Raw genomic sequence first — 20,079 nt, forward strand, 5'->3', positions numbered from 1 at the left:
TGCATGCAATTAACGCAACAGTTTGTAATGTTAGCCTACACTGCTGTCTGTGGGGCAGATGTGCAATTTCAACGAAATCAGTGGCAAGCCTTTCCTCCACCTCCAGCTGATGCTACCCCTTCTGTTGAAATGACATATTGAAAAAGGGCAGAGCTGAACAGCTGTTTTCAGACTTAGGAGGAGTTTATTTCTAGGCCAGAAAAAATGCAAACATATACGAAAATAACCAAATCCATTGTGCAACAATAGTGCATGTCATTTTTTATAAGGTATCATTGAAATTATATGATTAATACAAGAATCGAAACACTCAAACATTAGAAAGTATAACTTTAACCAGATAAACATGTACAAGTTGCTGAGGGATGTGTGGGAAGGGGCAGATCTGTAAATATATGCGCAAAATTTTTCATCCATTGGTCGCTACCTGCAGATGGGTCGAGTCAGTTTTGCAATCACTATTGATTTCCTTGGAAGCTGCCCAGAACACCAAATGAATCGGACCAAAACGTAATGGCACCCAGATGGGATTCTAATTGCCTAAAAACTGCATGCTATTCTACTGTATAGATATTAATTCTCCAACAATGCTGTAATGAGTTGAGTTCTGCATTCCAGTCCATTTTCCCTTCATGTAATTCGTACTTTGATTGGACAGTGTTTAATTGGTTTGGTTACTTCTAAGTTCTCCTCCAGTTGCGTTTTGGGAAACATGTAATGTATGTAAGTAATGAATCCATGTTGGTCGTGTTCATTGCACCCACTATTGTATTTCACATGCTTCTTCTCAATCACTCTGGTGTTATGGACAAATGAAATAAAGTCCTATCAAGTGGAATCATCTAACACAAATGTAAGTGATAGGCTGTGTGAACCTACAGTCTGGGCTAGAAAGAATCAGCTTCAGCCTCGCTTCTTCATATAACTGTGGTTGTTATTTTTATAATTTATTTATTTTTTACTAACAACCACTACAGATATTGGTTCCACAAAAGTAAAAAAAACAACCATAAATATATATATATATATATATATATATATATATATATATATATATATATATATATATATATATATATATATATATATATCTGCTTTATGCCATATGTTAATGGCAAATAATATGATGTGGACAGCAAAAACTGAACTATATTTTACTATATTTTTTTCCTGTGAAAGAATCATGGGCCATTCTAGTTTCACATTTTATTTTACAACATAAAATACATTGGTATTACCCCACTCGTGATTTTGTTAAGCTTTTACATGTCTTGAAAAAGACGGTTGCTAACAAGTGGCTAAATGGGATTACAGAAGTTTTTGGGGACATTAAACGTCATCACACCGAACAGGAAAACTTATCTACTACAGCCTCGTAGTGTTTATATTCGCAATCTTATAAACTAGTCCAACTCACACTTGTAGAGTTATCCATTTATAGTATTTTCCATATTGTAGTGTTGTTTAAATAAAGATTGTAAGAGTTGGCTGAAGCATAGCATTGGTGACGTTGTCATGCGACCGTAGTGTCGTTTGTTTATATAACTTTAGCTTTTTACTTCTGGTGATTGTATTTAGGCTTCAAAATTCATAAAAGTTGTGTTAATTTGTGAAGATTATCTTGTTGAACAAAACGTGTAAGAATCATAAATGTTTGCTGGTCACAGAGCTTATTTTCTTCAATAATCTAAAAACCATTGTAAAAATCCTATTGGATTTTTGTTGAAGGAACCAGGGTGGTGCTTCCCTCCGGGATGGCCTACAAAAATACGTTATCCCTGCAGGATTGACGACTTCCACATTAGTGGAAGGGGACACTTGTGAAGGGGACACCACTCTCTCTTAATGCAGAGATAAAGTCCATCTCTACAGCGGGCAATTATTACATTTATGTTGGCAAAGTTGCCAACGTGCATGTAACACCAGTCCCATTCACAAGGCGTGAGACTTTCTCAGGATAAAATTATGGCGTGAGAAAATAGCTTTTGGTTATGTTAAGATCACGAAAAAATTAAGTTGAGATCTCGAGAAAACAACTTTTGATATGTTGATATTAGGAGAAAATAACTTTTTGTGATGTCGAGATCACAAGCAAAACAACAAAGAAAAAAATTTATAATGCATGGCCGCTTAAGGCTTGCTTATGTTTGTGCTGTGTGCAAACAGATATTTTAGGCTTCTGGTTCTCTTAATGGCTCACCATGGAAATACTGTGTAGTGGTTTTAGACCCATTTGGCCAGCTTCAGATATTTTTTTTCTCTATTGTTGCATTTCATGCCATCTGTCAGTGCTGAAGTGTTTAATACTGAATTAGTAACCCTCTGTAACATGAAATGACATTCAGCATCTATTACATTCCATATTAAGCATGCTGATTACGTGTACTTAATTGTCCACTGGGAAAAGAATCACTTGCTCCTGACATCAATAGACCCAGGGAGGAGCATACTAACAGGTGTGACATCATGACTTGAACTAAGAGACATGACATATGTGGAAAAACTTAGCATACACAGGTTATTTGATGTTCATATTAGTTGTTTCACTGACTCTTCAATAGACTGCTATTGGCCCTCATCTTGTGAAGGGTCAGTCATTTATACTGTCTCTGCTTTCCAAAGCATGAACATTACTTGTATTTTTTTTCTACATGTTGGTAAGAGCTTAACATAATTACACGACTCTAGCACCTGTTTGCTAGCATCCAGCTCACTAGCAAGCATCTCACCAGCTAGTTTTTATTCAGTTTAATTGCAGTTTAATTGCAGTTAAATCAAAGCTGATTATTTGTATTTTGTTGGTTTAGATTAAAACTTGTAGTTCAAGTGGCCAGTCAGATAGGTCAGACTGGGCAAAATTGCATATAGGGTCCCCGGATTAATCCTGAGCTCAGCTTGTAGAGTTACACATGTTCTTAGAGTGTCTGCGTGGGGTCCTCCAGGTTCTCTGGTTTCCTCCCACATCCCAAAGAAATGCATGCAGATGGACTGGCTACGCTAAATAGGTTATAGGTGTGAATGAGTGTGTGAACATGTGTGTTCATGGTGCCATGCAATCGGGTCTGGTTTCTAATCCAGGGTGAATTCTCACCTTATACCCTTAAGAATGAAAATAGACAAAACAGCAGACCCCCTTGCTGTCCATCAGTGAATCTTAGAGTTTAGAGTTAAATAAGTGCACAATATAGAGCAGAAACAGATCCAGATGACAGTATTAGCAGATAAATAAAGTTAAACCAGAATATGAGACGTGGTCTCATGAATAAAAAGTATTATGTTTTACTTACAGTCGAATGTATTCTGTTTTTAGCCCATGGCTGTGTGGTAGAGTGCTGATTCAATAGCCAGTTGATGGTAACAGCTATAGAGAAAGGATGCACGTTTCTGTATACTGTGATTTACTTAGCCTAGTTAAAGTAGTGAATTTTGGCCTCAGAAACAGCTCACACTTCAGGCTGCTTTGTCTAATTGGTGTGTGTTTGTTTGAGTGGAATGATGGCTGTATTTTTCTGTCTGTCAGTGGATGTGAGTGTGTGTTGGAGGGTTTGTGGGCTGCATTCTTGTGTTAATGTGAGCAGACCTGCATGGTTGGGATTTACTCCCCAATCACAATGTATAGTGTGTCAGTGCTGGCCGCCCTCCAGTAGTCGGTGGCTGTTGCTCAGCAACACACACCACAGTTACAGCAGCTCGGCTTCGGGTGTAAGTAAGGAGCAAAGCTGCTGTCGGCCACCTCGGCCTGCTAGAGCGCTCTCAAGCGTGACTGCTTTCTCCAGTGCAGCCTGCTCGTTCTCTTTCTTCAACATTTCAGTTCCAAGTTGGTTTACTGGCATTACTGCTCTTTTTTACAGTACCGCCAAAGCAATTATAGAACATCAATAAAAACAGTAATAACAAAGCTGTATAATAATTACAACATAATCTATATTTGGTCATCACTCTTTATTATCTTAATATTAGTTAATCCAAAATGAGAACTAATGCATGCATATATAAGAAAATCACAAAAATACTCTGCTCTCATGAATATCAAACAATTGCAAACACGACACATCTTTATAAAAAAAATCTTTGTTAAATATATGTGTGCCACAATTATTGGCATGTATATGAATACATATGAGAAAAATATATTTGAAGTATATTCCCATTGATATTTTACATTTTTTAGTACACCTGGGTGACTAGGAACAGGAAATTGTTCAACCATGACTTCCTGTTTCACAAGGGTATAAATATGAGGTAACACATAGGCCAAATTCATAGGCCTTAGTCAATAAAGGATATAATAAAATAGCAAAAGCATTGAAAATGCCCATTTCCACCATCAGGGCAATAATTAAGAAGTTCCAGTCAACTGGAAATGTTATGAATCAACCTGGAATTGGATGCGAGTCTATATTGTCTCAACACACTGTGAAGAGGATGGTTTGAGTGGCCAAAAAATCTCCAAGGATCACAGCTGGAGAATTGCAGAAGTTAGTTGTGTCTTGGGATCAGAAAGTCTCCAAAACTACAATCCGAAGTCACCTACATGACCACAAGTTGTTTGGAAGGGTTTCAAGAAAAAAGCCTCTACTCTCATTCAAAAACAAACTCAAGCATCTTCAGTTTGCCAGACACTACTGGAACTTCAAAAGGGATCGGGTCCTTTGGTCAGATAAAACCAAAATAGAGTTCTGCCAGAGGACCTGAACATTTTGTTAGGATACATGGCATCATGGACTCTAACATATATCAACAGATATTAAATGAAACCTGACTGCCTCTGCCAGACAGCTTAAAATAGGCCATGGTTGGACCTTTGACCAGGACAATTATCCAAAACATATGTCAAAATCAACACAAAAATCGTTTACTGACCACAAAAACAAGGTCCTTCCATGGCCATCCCAGTGACCTGACTTGAAACCCATAGAAAACCTGTGGGGTGAACTGAAGAGAAGAGTCCACCAGCGTGGACCTTGAAATTTGAAGGATCTAGAGAGATTCTGTATATTTAGGAATGGTCTCAGATCCCTTGTCATGTATTCTCCAACCTCATCAGGCATTATAGGAGAAGACTCAGAGCTGTTATCTTGGCAAAGGGAGGTAGCACTGACTGAAAAGGTGCCAATAATTGTTGACGCCTATATTTAATAAAGGTATTTTTTTGATAAACCTGTGTTTTGTTTATAGTTGTTTGATATCTATGAAAGCAGAATATTTTTGTGAATTTTTTTGAACAAATGGTCAAAAGTTTAAACAATAAAGAAAATTGTTCACACACACACACACACACATTTTCCCAAAGGTTTGAGGATCATAAGGTGTGTGCAAAGTTCAGATGAACCTTAATGTTCTCCTGGGTTAGCAGTAGTTTTCACCTCGCCTGTCTTCCATGGATGGCATTTTTGCCCAGTGTCTTTCTATTAGTGTAGCCATTAACGGTGACTTTTATTGATGCAAGAGAGGCCTGTAGTTCCTTTGATGTTGTCCTTGGCTCTTTTGTGACTTCCTGGATGAGTAGTTGCCTTGCTTTTGTAGTAATTTTGGAAGGACGGCCACTTCTGGGAAGGTTCACTACTGTGCCGACTGTACATTTGGAGATAATGTCTCTCGCTGTGGTCCTTTGGAGTCCCAGAGCCTTTGAAATGGCTTTGTAACCCTTCCCAGTTTGATGTATTTCAATCACCTTCTTTCTCATCATTTCTAGAAGTTCTTTCAACTGTGGCATAGTGTGTTACTGGGTAAGACCTTTTAACCAACTTCATGCTGTGGAAAAAGTTCTATTTAAGTGTTGATTTGATTGAACAGGGTTTGCAGTAATCAGGCCTGGTTGCATCTAGTCCAGCTGAACCCTATTATGAATGCAGTTTCATAGATTTGGGGAATTAGTAACTAGGTGGGAAATACATTTTCACACAGGCCCAGTTGGTATTGGATAACCTTTTAGCTTCAATAAATAACATTATCATTTAAAAACTGTATTTTGTGTTTACTCAGATTGAGTAAAAAAAATCTGAAACAATCTAGTACGAAAACAGAAGAAATCAGGATTGAGGCAAATACTTTTTCACAGCACTGTATAAGAGAATATATTGATCATACTGACAAGCTGTTTCATATATTTCACTTATGTTGTATTGAGGTAAATATATACACTCAGTAGCTACTATATTGCGTGTTACTGACTGCATGACAGTTTGTCATATAGCTATACACAACCTGTCCATTACTGAAAAACAGACTAGCATGGGACCAGATATTTTTTTGTGTTGGAATATTCTCAGTACAGCACTAACAGTGCCATGAATGTGTGTGTGTGTGTGTGTGGCATTGGATTGAGTGTTTTATACTGAAAAATGTTGAATTGTCACTGCTGGGATGAGGAGCAGTCCATCAGTCAAAAAGAAATAAATAAGTAAATCAGCCAGCAGCAGTGTTACAGTCAGAAGCCAACACTAGAGAAGGGTGGAAAGTCACAGGTTTATGTGAACGTTATCTGAAGCTCTTTACATGTATCTGCATGATTTTATGCAGTGCACTGGTGCCACATGATATTTGGATTACTGTATGAATGTAATGTAATCAGGTGTACAGGTGTTCGTAATAAATTAGTCAGTCGAATGTAATTCTGTTGCGATAGAAATAAGGAATAATAATACTACTGCATGTATATATGTAATGTGTAATAGTGTACGTAACATGTTAGTCAGAACATTAAGTCTAATATGTTGCAGACGAGTAAAAATAAGGGTCCAAGTGATTCCCATATTCATCATGCTGTATAATTTGACCTATTATAGTTCATAAACCTTCAAATATCCTGCAGGCTTCATTCTGTTCCGCTCTGTCAGTCTGATTATTTAACAAATAAACACGTATACACCCTGTGTGTGTGTGTGTGTGTGTGTGTGTGTGTGTGTGTGTGTGTGTGTATGCGTGTGCCTTTGGCCTCCAGTAAATGGAGAGCTGGAAAAGACAGAGACAGAGAGGCACATTATGCACTTGTGCCTTTGGAACTGCATGAGACAGTGTGCTAAACTGCTTCTTCTTCCCAGATCTCTCCTTTAATCTCTCTCTCTCTCTCTCTCTCTCTCTCTCTCTCGCTCTCTGCCTGCAGTATGAAGTCAGTTGGCCTCAAACTAAATGTTCAATATGTGTCAGTGTTTCTTCATCTTGCAGATTTTCTTCAAATCTGTTTTTTTAATTATAATTGTTTTACCCCATTTCCTCCCAATTTGCTAATTTTTCGCCATTTCCTTTACTTGCTACAGTAGCTCACCCCTATAACATGAGATCTACCAACCGCCGAGGGTGAAAACTAGCAAGTGCTTCTTCAGGAGCTGTGTGAAACTAGCCAACGTATCTTTTCAGCTGCTGCTCATGGTACATCACAGGGCAGCACAACACACTCAGAGGAAAGTGCTAAACAGCACTTCTACATAAATGAAGACCACAATGAAAATACGATCAGAGTCACAAAACTGTATTTTTGGAGTTGTGCATCCACGGCTGTTGATTGAGCATTGAAGAATGATCTCATAAATGTACTTGGATGATAGAAAGATCAGAGTCACAGAATTTTCCATTTAAAATAAAGCCATGCTATGGAAAAATGAACACAGTCCAGTCACATGACCGAAATCAGCCAATAGGCTTTGAGTAATAGCGGACTCCCAGCTGAGTGAATTTCATTGTTAACTTACTGTCAAATTTATTCAACATATCTCATTAGTAATTGCTCTCAGCAAACAGTACTAGATCAAACAACATGTCACGTGCGAAATACAACGACATTCAGTGTCTAAAAAAGGTTTGTGGACCACTCAGTCAAGCTTTTTTTTGATGAACTCCCTTTAAATGACAGAATTGTGGATAATATTCAAGTTGAGATTGATGTATAATGTATATTCTGTGAGTTTTCAGTATTTAAGTGATGTTGATGATGCTCAGTTGAATAAATTAATATAAATTCATCACTGTATTACTGTAAAAAAAGAAAGATCAGAGTCCACGCAAGCATTTTTTCATGCTTCAATTAACACAATGTAAACAATAATGGCTAACTTCATGAAGACTATGAATGGGTCTAGTGAATATATCATCAAGATTTTCTCTGGTCTCAGCTATTATGACATAAGAAGGTTCTGAACTTTTACATTCAAATTCTGTAGTTCAAGCACAATGTGACTCTGATCGTTTTATCATTGGTGCCTTCACGTGCCTATGATTGGTTTGTCAAATCATGATTGACAGGAGAGAGTGTAATGCTTTTCTGGCCAACCAGAAAGCACAGCCAGTTTTTGCTCTTTTGGACTCGGATGGCAGCATTATTTTTCCCGCTTATGTTAATGCATGGAATCAGAAATGCACATGTCTTTTGTTTGATTTAACATGGAAAATATTTATTCAGTGTTTTGCATTGCATCTGGCATATTTTCTAGCCAATAAGGCATGTTGGAGTATGAAAGTTCGCTTATTGGTTATATCCCAATGTTTAATGAGCATTTTATAAGAAGTACACACACACACACACACACACACACACACACACACACAGTGACTTAAATCCCACACTAGACCTGGGCCCATTATGCCACCAGTAGGTGATTGAGATTCCTCTCTTTTCTCCCTCAAGTCAAACATGAATTATTTAACTATATGTTGATCCTGTTGAGTCTTCACTCCCAGAATCCCCTCCTGTGCACTTAGTCATGTTTGTGTTGCACTTATTTTATTGCAGTGTACTGCATATGCCTTATCTTGGTTGTGTAGGCTGTATTACCATAAAAATTAGGTTTTGGGTAAAGATGCAGTGCAGATGCAGCATAAGTGTTCCCCACCTTAAACTGTTCCACATTTTGCTGTGTTACAACAATATAATCTCATTATACTGAAAAGTGGAGGGGGAGGTGGCAAAAAACTTGAAACTTGGTGTGGACTCTCTCAGAGCTTGAGCAGTTTTGCCAAGAAGAATGGGCCCAAATATCAGGATCCACCTGTGCAAAGCTAATAGAGACTTATGTCAGATGTAATTGCAGCTAATGGGGGTTCAACCAAGTAGGGGTTGAATAACAACAGGGTTATTGAATGAACCCAGGGGGGTGAATAATTATGTAATCAACAGATATCTGATATCTATCACAATGAAAAAAATTTACACCTTCAAGTGCTAGACATATTGCATAAATGAATTCCCGATTGTATATTGAAGTTTGAAGGGGGGTGAATACTTATACTGCGTACTGTATATTGACCAACAGTGTGTACTGTGTTGTGGTTAAGAAATGGGGCATGTAGAGGTGCTTTTATCAACTTCCAATGGGTACAAAATTCAGAATAATGGATTCTCCTCATAAATTAAGCCTAATACTAAATGGATTTTAAAAATGTCATTTTTATTTTAAAATAAAACATGATCGGGTGGCATGGTGGCTTAGTGGTTAGCACTGTTGCCTCATACCTCCATGTTTGGCGGTTTGAATCCCGCCTCCGTCCTGTGTGTGGAGTTTGCATGTTCTCCTCGTGATTCAGGGGTTTCTCCTGGATACTCTGGTTTCCTCCCCCAGTCCAAAGACATATATTGTAGGCTGATTGGCATTTCCCAGTTGTCCGTGGTGTGCAAATGTAGTTGCAGTTGTGCCCTGTGATGGGTTAGCACCCCATCCAGGTTGTCCGCAGCCTTGTGCATCGAGTCCCCTGGGATAGGCACCAGGCTCCTCGCAACCCTGTGAAAGATAAGTGTTATGTAAAATGGATGGATGGAAAGCATATAATCATTGATATTATCAACTTTTCAGTAAAGATATGTTTATTTAACATTTATGGTAGGAATCGCCAGTGTTGGTTTTTTGTAACAGTCAGGTTTTTTTTTTTTTTTTCGTGAGGATGAATGTTCCACACCATTAAATATAACTATACATGGTTAAAAGCATTATTATTTAAATCTTTTTTTAATAAGTTAAATGGTAATTGTTGTCAGTTGTGTGGTATAAGATTAATAAAACACTTCCAGGAGTGCTAGGAATCTCCAGTGTTGGATTTTTTGTAACAGTCAGGTTTTTTTTTTTTTTTTTTCGTGAGGAGGAATGTTCCACACCATTAAATATAACTATACGTGGTTAAAAGCATTATTTTTTAAATATTTTTTTAATAAGTTAAATGGTAATTGTTGTCAGTTGTGTGGTATAAGATTAATAAAACACTTCCAGGAGTGCTGTTATGGGGAAATAATAATCCGTTTCGAGGTGTTAACAGTAAATCTGTAAGTCAGCCTGCATCACACTACTCTGTCATTGATTATTTTCCTATAACAGCATGCCCAATGTAACTTACTTGTATGCAAGTGGCAGCAGGCCACAGTTGGCCTGAAGTCATTTTTCTGAGACACCAGTAATAACCAGTCTACTTCATTATCAGTTTGGAACCAAATTTTGATGAAAGGTAGTCCAAATTAGTTCTCTTTGCACTCTTAGGCAGCTTAAGATATCTACACACTTCCCCTCACAGATTTAAAGAACACAGTTTCGCTCAAGCGCTCATTCATTATCATTCCATTCATAAAAATTTACCAGTAACATTTATACAAACGGTGATCGCGTCATCCATTTCAAAGATGCTTTGTCTCTTGTTCATCGATCCTGTAACCACACTCTGTAATTACAGTGCAGCTCATCGCCACCAGTACACACGCGTAAATAATTCACCATTTCGATGCTTTGTTGAAGCTCCAACATCGCTGCACACATTTCATAATGAGTCACACTTTGCACCATGTTCAACATTGTGCTTTGTGTCTGATCAGGAACCGAAAATGTTACTTTACTGAGGAAACAGTTATACTACTGCTTTATCAATAATTCATGTGGTGGCAGTGTAAGCGATTGTTGTGGAGTGTCATTCACCCTGTTCAATGAAGCACTCCTATTGTTTAAATGCTAAAAGGCCATTTTACCTTGTTAATTTATGTCAATGAATGAACAATAATACTAATGAAGCATGTATAATTAAAATAATCTAGAATTTTAAGGATTTATTTTAGGCAATGAGCCATTCATGAAAAGTGCCCTTTTGATCACAAGTATATTTTGAAAAATGGCCCACTTAGCTTTGTACTGTGTCATTATGTTGAGAAGGATGCTTGAATATATTATATTTTATTTGGCATTGATAGATGATGTGTTACTTATTGAGTCTGTTTCCGGCAAAGTTTCACTGTTTCTTTCTTCTTTTGTTTCAACCCTGCCTGTATTGCACTTTTCATTTCCAGTGTTTATGTTTTTAAGTCCCAAAGATTTCCATCATCTATGTAAGACCATACATATTAATAAGCAATTGAGTTTTAAGTGGTGGTCACTTGCACAGTGTGCACCGTGGGGCATTCTTTTTTGTGTTTGTTTAAACTAATAAGGCTTACGTTCGAATCCAGAACCCCCAGTCTTTAATGAGCTCATTAGTGACTTACCTGCCAGGTTCTTCTTGGCCCCTAAAATCCCATAGCGTTTAAGTATGTAGCTCTTTAACCTCTCATGAGGAAAGAAGGCGTCATCCTGTTCCCTGTTCTAGAAAATTGTATTTGCTCTGGTCTTGGTTTTATATCATAGCCAAATGGTCTGAGAGAACAGGAGACCACAGGTGGAATGTTATGGCAGTTGATAGATTGTATGAGTTTAATCCTTGTTCTGCAGGTCACGTAGTATCAGCAAGTTCCAACTGGTACTTGGTCTGGCTGAGACCAGCAATAAATACCACCTATCACATTTTTATAGTGATTTGATTGGCTAGAATAACGTGACTGGCTTGTATTTGTAACACATTCTCCTGAGATACAGAGTCATGAGTCTAATATTGCAATCGAGTGTTTGGGGGATATGTTTGGGGGGTAGGGAGCTCAGATACAAGTGGAAGAATAGTTGCAAATATTTAAGTAGTGAAATCAACTTAATTCAGCAACATGATAGAAGTTGTAATTGCATATGAACTCTCGCATTGGTGTGAAACCCCTAAATTAGGTCTTATTCATTCAGTTGCCATCAGAAGTTACATAATTAGTTGGATGGAGTTACTCTATGTGCAATTAAACTGTCATGTGATCTCTGTCAGTATAAATGCACCTGTCCTCTAGGCCCAGAGTTTGTTAGGGAACATACCTAAACAAGACCAGGGAGTAATCCAAACAAGTCTGGGACAGTATCAATCAGGGTTTGGTTATAAAAAATTATCCCAAACTTTGAACACCAAAAAAATCCATTATGTAAAAAATAAAAAGACTATTGCACAATCATGACTCTGCCTAGAGGACCAACAGTCAGTAACCAGGTTAAAAAGGGATTAGAAAGAGAGAGAAAAAACAAGAGCTAAAGGGAAACTAGTGAACTTGGCAGTTTAGTAGTTAGCATGTTTGCCTCGCACTTCTGGGGTTGGGGTTTGATTCCCACCACTGCCTTAGTTGCGCAGAGTTTGCGTGTTTTCCCAGTGCTTCTGGGGTTTACTGCCCTAGTCCAAAGACATGCGCCGTAAGTTGATTGGCATTTCCAAATTGTCCTTTGTTTGTGAATGAGTGTGCAGTTGTTCCCTGGGTTAGCACCCTGTCCAGGGTGTCCCCTGCCTTGTGCCCCGAGTTTCCTGGGATAGGCTCCAGGCTCCCCTGTGACCCTGTGTAGGATAAGCACTATGGAAAATGGATGGATATTGTTCCCTAGTTTCAATATGAATGGGCTATTTTGTGTACATTCATGCCATAATTCCAGTTAAGTCCATTTCACTTCCAGGTTGTAAAATATGGAAACGTTCAAGGAGAGTGAATGCAAACCAGTGTATCCACATTCACAGTTTGATGTGATAGATAACCTTCTGTCTCACATTCACTTTTCCCAGCCGTGCCCTTCCCTCTGAGCCACCGCCTCACCATGAAGGAGGTGTTCGACTGTGAGGGTAAGCCCCGGGTGGACCTTCTCAAAGCCCACCTAACCAAAGAGGGCCGAGTTGAAGAAGCCGTGGCCCTGCGCGTCATCAATGAGGGCGCCGCTATCTTACGCCAGGAGAAGACCATGCTGGACATCGAGGCACCTGTCACAGGTGAGAGACTTTATGTTGTGCTTCACCATTTACCATATCCCCTTCATCTACAATGTAAAGTGTCGCAATATTGAGAATTACTGTATGTGAGATCTGATCAGAGACACATATGATACATGCCTTTGCTTTGGGGTCCTGAATTTCTTCCATTTCAATCTTTAGTTCTGTTCTGTCTGATTTGGAGGTGTGTTAGAGATCTTTATTGCTTTTCGGTGGGCTTGGGAGTTTATTGGAAAATGAAGTTATCTTGATTGCTTTTTACTCGGTTGGATGAGGGGTGAAAGTGAGTTGGCTATCACTCCCATGCTTCAAGCGCCTGCAGTAGCAAGCTGTACTGAGAAAATTAGCACTTAATTGCAAGGAAGCTGCTACATTTTTTGGTGTTTTTGTGTTTGACTCACCAGCAGAAGCATTGAAACATGGAAATAAGTGTCTAAAAAACAAAGAAAAAAAGGGTTTATAAGCAGATAACTGCTCCATGAAAAGTTGAGAATTAAACTGAAAAAGTCAGGTGTACCATTATACACTTTTTTTTAAAAAAATCACATCTTTCACATTATTTTTCTGGTCATGGTGCAAGTTTATGAACTAACTAATTTTCTAGTTCTCTCATGTGGATGTATTTCCATTTTGTAGATAAAATATGACTTCCTTGCAGGTAAATATTAATTTTTAGATCCCTGTATGTGTGACAACATTTGGTGGTTTGCCTTTCCGACCGCACTAAAGCAACATTTTTGACCACTGAAAATGCATCTTCTAGAATCCGCTCCATAGTGGGTAAATCTGAAAACTTTTTTTGTTTGTATTGTAGTGTGGATAATGGGAAATGCAGATTTTGGAAACGTATTACGATGCTGGTGCTGTATTGGGAATTTTAATTTCATGTTTGTGTGCTTTGTGTAGTATACTATATTAAAACACTGAAGTGTGCAAGAAAGTGTGTTAAATGTTCATGCTCTCAAAACAAATGAAAAGGGTGTAAATTACACATAAAGGATATAGATCAGCAGGAGTGGGAAATACTCAAATTTCTGTAACAAAATACTGTGTTACTGTTAGGTACTCTTTCAGAAGATTTGTACTTTTTCTGACGTATTATTGAACTCTTATTAAAGTACATTTCCAAGAGACAAAACACAATATATGGGTGAAGGTTGTGGACACCTTTGTGGATGTCTTTGTATGCTTTTGCGTTACAATATCCCGAATCTTTACAAGCATAACAAGAGGCCCAAATCTGTTCCAGCATGACAATGCCTCTATGCACAAAGCGAGGTCCATGAAGACGGTTTGCCAGGGTTGGAGTGGAAGAACTCGAGTGGCCTGCACAGAGCCCTGACCCCAACCCCACTGAACACCTTTGGGGTGAACCATTATGCCTGACCTCACTACTGCTCTTGTAGCTGAACAGGCAAATCCCCACAGCCACACTCTAAAATCTAGTGGGAAAACCTTCCCAGAAGAGTGGAGGTTTTTATAAGCGCAAAGGGAGGCTAAATCTGGAATGAAATGTTCAAAAAGCACATGTGAGTGTTATCCACAAGGTATCCACAAACCTTTGGCCAATTTGTGTATCTTGTACTCCTTGCATTTTCTTTTTGAACTTCAGAGTACTCAGTACAATGACATGAGATTTTTCTTTTTTCTTTCTTTTTTTTCAATTCAGTCATCTCCTTTGCATCCCATATTAAAAAGCAAAATATCAGCTTTTAAAATTTGTGATTACATCTAATTAGGTAGTTAAGTTTTGTAAATGAGCTTGTTAAATTGGCTAGCATTCATTTCAAAGGGATTATTCAACATTTGCTAACCGGCAAGCAATATTCTGGGTTTGTCTAAGATCTAGTCATCATTAAAAATATATACTTTTTAATCTTGAATACTTGAGTATATTTAAATGCAGATTCTTTTTTTTTTTATTCAACTAGATTTTTGTCTCCATATGTCTGCTTTTAATTGAGTACGATTTTCACACAGTACACATCCTTTTACTTAAGTACAGATTCTCTGTACTTTTTCTGCCCCTGTGGGTCAGACACCTAGTGTGCATGCCCAGCATGATGTTTCTCAGCCTCAGCTCTGGGGATCCCGTTCACTGCACATTCCCATTCATTGAACATCGCTGAATTACACATTTGTTACAGTTGTTACACATTTGACCAAGTACATATGAGCAGGAAACACTTAAACATCTATTGGAGTGCATTGGTTTACCAGGTCAGAGGCTGTGCTATTCAGTATAACAAGTAATGTGTGTTTTGCAAGTAAATATTTTTTTATTGAACTCATTGCAAAGGGCATGTCACTGAACTGTTCCCTGTTTCCTGTTTCCAATGCCTCAATTTACAACTGACATGTACTGCTTTCATGTCCTGCCCAAGTCTAAGTGCTATTTTCTGTATTCATCCCAAAACCAGCTTTAACACAAAGAGCTAGAGAGAGAGAGAGAGAGAGAGAGAGAGAGTCACAGAGAGTTTGAGTCCCAAACATTACTACATAGGGAAAGAGATATACAAATAGTGACCTGAAATGCAAAAATAAACTCAGCTAAGAGTGAAGCTAAAGATGAAAACAAAAGACAGCTAAGTGAAAAAGTTTCAGGAAAGTTCACAGTATGAAGACAGCCGTCACTTTGTACTCATTAGGATTAATGTTGATTTGTTTATCACATTCAAATATGTAGGCATGCTGTCACAAATGCAAGGTGAAAGATACAGTGTCTGAGCATGTTTAATAAGTTTAGAAAGACAGTTGACTGGCATAGTAGAAAATACTCAATTAGTCACAATAACAGCGACAGGCTATGCGGGGTACACAAAAGGCAAAGAGCTTAAATATTAGGTAAAGTTAATAGATAGGACCAGTGGTTAATAAGCTGGTTAGGTGGAGTGCTGAAAAAGACAAAACACAACTATGGTGGACTGGTATGGGATACCAGCAGTGCTTATGACTGGCAAATGATGGAAAAAAGGAACTTTACTGATTTCTACTTTATTATGATGTATTGTAAACGTTGCGTCTTCAGGTTTTACAGGATGTTATCAGGCTTATCTGAGGCATGTCATTTACTTAACAATATTGACAATACATGCTGGTGGACTCTCCTCTTCAGTTCACCCCACAGGTTTTCTATGGGGTTCAAGTCAGGGGACTGGGATGGCCATGACAGGTCCTTGATTTTGTGGTCAGTAAACCATTTTTGTGTTGATTTTGATGTATGTTTTGGATAATTGTCCTGCTGGAAGATCCAACCCCGGCCCATTTTAAGTTTTCTGGCAGAGGCAGTCAGGTTTTCATTTAATATCTGCTGATATTTTATAGAGTCTATGATGCCACGTATCCTATCAAAATGTCCAGGTCCTCTGGCAGAAAAACAGCCCCAAAACATTAAAGAGCCATCAAACAATTGCAAACACAACAAAGATTTATAAAAAAAAAAGAAAAAAAAAATCTCTTAAATATGAACCCATAGAAAACCTGTGGGGTGAACTGAAGAGGAGAGTCCACCAGCATGGACCTTGAAATTAGAAGTATCTGGAGAGATTCTGTATGGAAGAAAGGTCTCAGATCCCTTGCCATGTATTCTCCAACCTCATCAGGCATTATAGGAGAAAATTCAGAGCTGTTACCATGGCAATGTGTGGTTGCACAAAGTATTGACTAAAAGGGTGCCAATAATTGTTACACACCTATATTTAACAGATATTTTTTTATTAAATCCTTTATCTTGTTTGCAGTTGTTTGATATCCATGAGAGCAGAGTATTTTTTCAGAATTTTTTTGTTCATATTTACAAAGGGTGCCAATATTAGTGGAGGGCACTGTATATCAGTAAGGTCCAATATTACTCATGCAGTTCCTTTTGTACTAAAAGTTAATTGTAAGTAGATATATTTTATATCTTCAAATTTTTCTAAATATTTCCTTTGCCACTGTCCATTTCTGTTTCTGTCACCTGACAAACCCAGTGAAGAAGGGATGTTTCCCTATTATCGATTATTTTCAAAGTTTCAAACAACTGTTGCACATTTGCATCCTTTTCCATCTGGGATTCCACCTAGATACCACCTTGTGCTGACACCTTCCAACAAAGTCACAAAATGGTGTATGATCCAATATTTGCAGTAAATGACTGCCGTCATACAGCCATCTTTTCTTTTTTCTTCTTGCCTTGTACACATCAGACCATGTACACTATATGGAGCTATCCACTTAACAGCTTGTGTCTATGGCCTGATATACAGAACTCCTATCATCTCCCAACTCCTCTTGTGCCCTAGGGAGTGTATGTTTATACATTTCAAGCTTTTCTCTAGTGTCAAGTCAAGTCAGGTGGCTTTATTGTCATTTCAACCATATAAAGCTTGTACAGAACATGATACATTTTGTGATAAATTATGGAGCTCAGTGGCCTTGATTTGGCTAACCTTATTAGCCATCACTCAATAATCTCACCATGTTGTTTGCTAGTTAACTTAACAAACTTGTTCTGTGCTGTTGCTCAGTAACACCACTTCTCGTTATGCCCACTGGGTTAGGTCCTCCCCTGGTGCCATCTCCTTCGAGTAAACCCCTTATTTGGAGTAAAACCTGACCCCACAGTCTACACAGCTTGCTAGTTACAAACACATATATTCAGCAATGACTGATAAGCACAAAAAGGAGCCAAGAAACAATCTGAGTTATTTTCTCAGTGAATTAATGACATGGTGGCAGACATGGCTCAGCTGAAATAGATGGTTTAGGAGCTGGGACTGAGCCCTACTTATATTGGTAATATAGGATGTGGGGCAAGTTAAACAGACCATCTGTGGAAGCACTTTTATCTGACTACAACTCAGCTCACCACAAAGGTTCCACCTGTCTCATGCAGGTCTTTGGCAAGGAGCGTCACGTCCGTAGGCCCCTACCACTTGAGCGCCACCTAATGGGGTGGTCCCTAAACAGCATTCCCCACCACTATCAGTAAAGGGTCCCAAGGAGCAGGCCCAAGGAGGGCAGGTGCTCCATATATACACTGTGGCACTTGGCCTCATGTGAGTTCAGAAAAGAGCACCTTACATCTGACATCACCTTACACCTTACATATTATTATGCTTGCCAATCAGATTCCAGGTCACTGTGTATGGTACTGCCTCCTGTTGAGGAATATAGGATTGTTGATGGCAACCACAGAGGTATTGGGTATTGCTGGAACTACAAGCAGGTGACTATGAGCCAATGAGCCCCAAAATTTCACAAACAGAGATGTGGCCTTGTCTGAGAGAGGTACACTAGCTGTAGCTTACTGAAGACTCAAGGTTTTACTAATGAGTCTATTGGGGAGCAGTGCCCCATCCGAGAGAGCTAGTCACCACTGATGCTTTTCTTACTAGCATAAACAATGAGACATGAACTTTTAACCAGAGGGAAACCTGCAGCTGTGTTTCTGAAAGCAGCATCAGTTTGAGTCACTCAGACTGAGTACAATAGCACAGTTTGACCATTTCTTAGCCTTTTTTTTCTAGCACAGCTGCTTAAATCAATCAGTATATCAAAACTGTAGAGGAAGGTAAAAGAAAAAGGAGAAGAGAGGGAGAAAGAAGATCTGTCGAGCAGAACACACCTACACCTCTGAGTCATCTCCTCACAGGCCAGCTTTCTCTCTCCCTCACGGCTGCTGGATGATTTATATCTGTGTGGGTGTGTGTATGTGTGTGTGCCTGTGTATGCTCATATCTCATATATGTTCATACACATACGTGAAACTGTGCCTGTGTGTTTGCATTCATATGTGTAAACATGTATGCTTGCCTGGATGGCCACGGTTATTTCCTCAGCATAGGCAAAATTAGGACAAGTGACGGTTTTTTTTATATATATATCATGCTAGTGTGTCTTAATGATGTCAAGAGCATATGAAATATGCAGGAGGGGACATGTACACGAGGAGATGTCACAGTGAATAGGGCCGCTTCCTTTTGTGAGCCACCAAAATGGAAAACAAAAGTAATCTCTCTGCATGCTTGTCATACCTTCACACAGCTCTATAGCACCTGATGTAGTGCTATTGTTAATAAAGACTCTATGCACAAATTTACATGTTCACACATACACAGTCATACACACATGCTGTTTCCCAGTTCAAGCTGAGGTCAATATCATCAATTCAAACTAAGGCTGATTTGTTCAGTGCACCTTCTCGTGCTGGTTCTCATTAAGTCCAATGAAGCTGTAGCCAAGCTACATCTACATAATGCTGCTGTCACCAGAAAATCTCCATTTTGCCTCTTTCGATTTTTTTTAGTGCTGACTGTCCACTTTCTGGATGCTTCTATTCCATTGTTTTTCATTTTCAAAATGATACCAATATCAGAGTTGTAAGCATTGATCAATACTAATACTGACCAGATATTAACATTTATTTTGTCACTTTAATAATCACAAAGGCTGTGTTTTGCTGTGAGGACACTGCATTGACTGTCATTCTTCTTAATATGAATCAATTAATTATCAGATGTCAAAAATATCATATTATGACACTCTTTTCATCGTACACTGCAATATTTAAGTTTGTCATTTTTCAAGGTTGGAGAGTAGTGGAGTGCAATATGGCTACATTGAAAATCCTTTGAATACAATAATGTTTTTAATTCAATTCAATATTTAAGACCATAGATGGAAAATATTTGAGTCAATGTGCCTTGTTACTGAACCGTGTGAAGATTTGTACTTTAGTCAAGTATTATTGAAACTGAATACTTGTACTCATATGCAAGTAAATTTCCAAGATAAATTTCATTTTGATGAAATTTTGACACTTTCATTTTGAACTTCAAAATACTGTCTCAAGATACCAGAGATATTTTTTTCATTTTTTTCCTTGCTCATCTGCTATGCCCATCCATTTTTTTGTTTGTTTGTTTTGTCTTGTATGATTTGTTTGTTTACGAAGACATCCAATCAAATTCACATCACTGGCAAACAAAAATGTGCACAACTGTGATAATGTGTCCTTTTCGCACAAAAAAACAG

General features: G+C 38.3%; 1 protein-coding gene across 1 annotated transcript in view; it reads left to right on the top strand.

Annotated features, from left to right (window-relative positions):
- The window catches only part of ppp3ca (protein phosphatase 3, catalytic subunit, alpha isozyme), an 85,181-nt gene that overhangs the window by 8,177 nt on the left and 56,925 nt on the right, over positions 1 to 20,079 (top strand). Inside the window, exon 2 of the mRNA XM_053648327.1 lies at positions 12,862 to 13,062. Within this exon, the coding sequence (XP_053504302.1) occupies positions 12,862 to 13,062 (201 nt within the window). The remainder of the gene's footprint in view (positions 1 to 12,861; positions 13,063 to 20,079) is intronic.

Source organism: Ictalurus furcatus, chromosome 18, assembly GCF_023375685.1.
Source record: "Ictalurus furcatus strain D&B chromosome 18, Billie_1.0, whole genome shotgun sequence".
In the NCBI taxonomy this organism is placed as follows: Eukaryota; Metazoa; Chordata; class Actinopteri; order Siluriformes; family Ictaluridae; genus Ictalurus; species Ictalurus furcatus.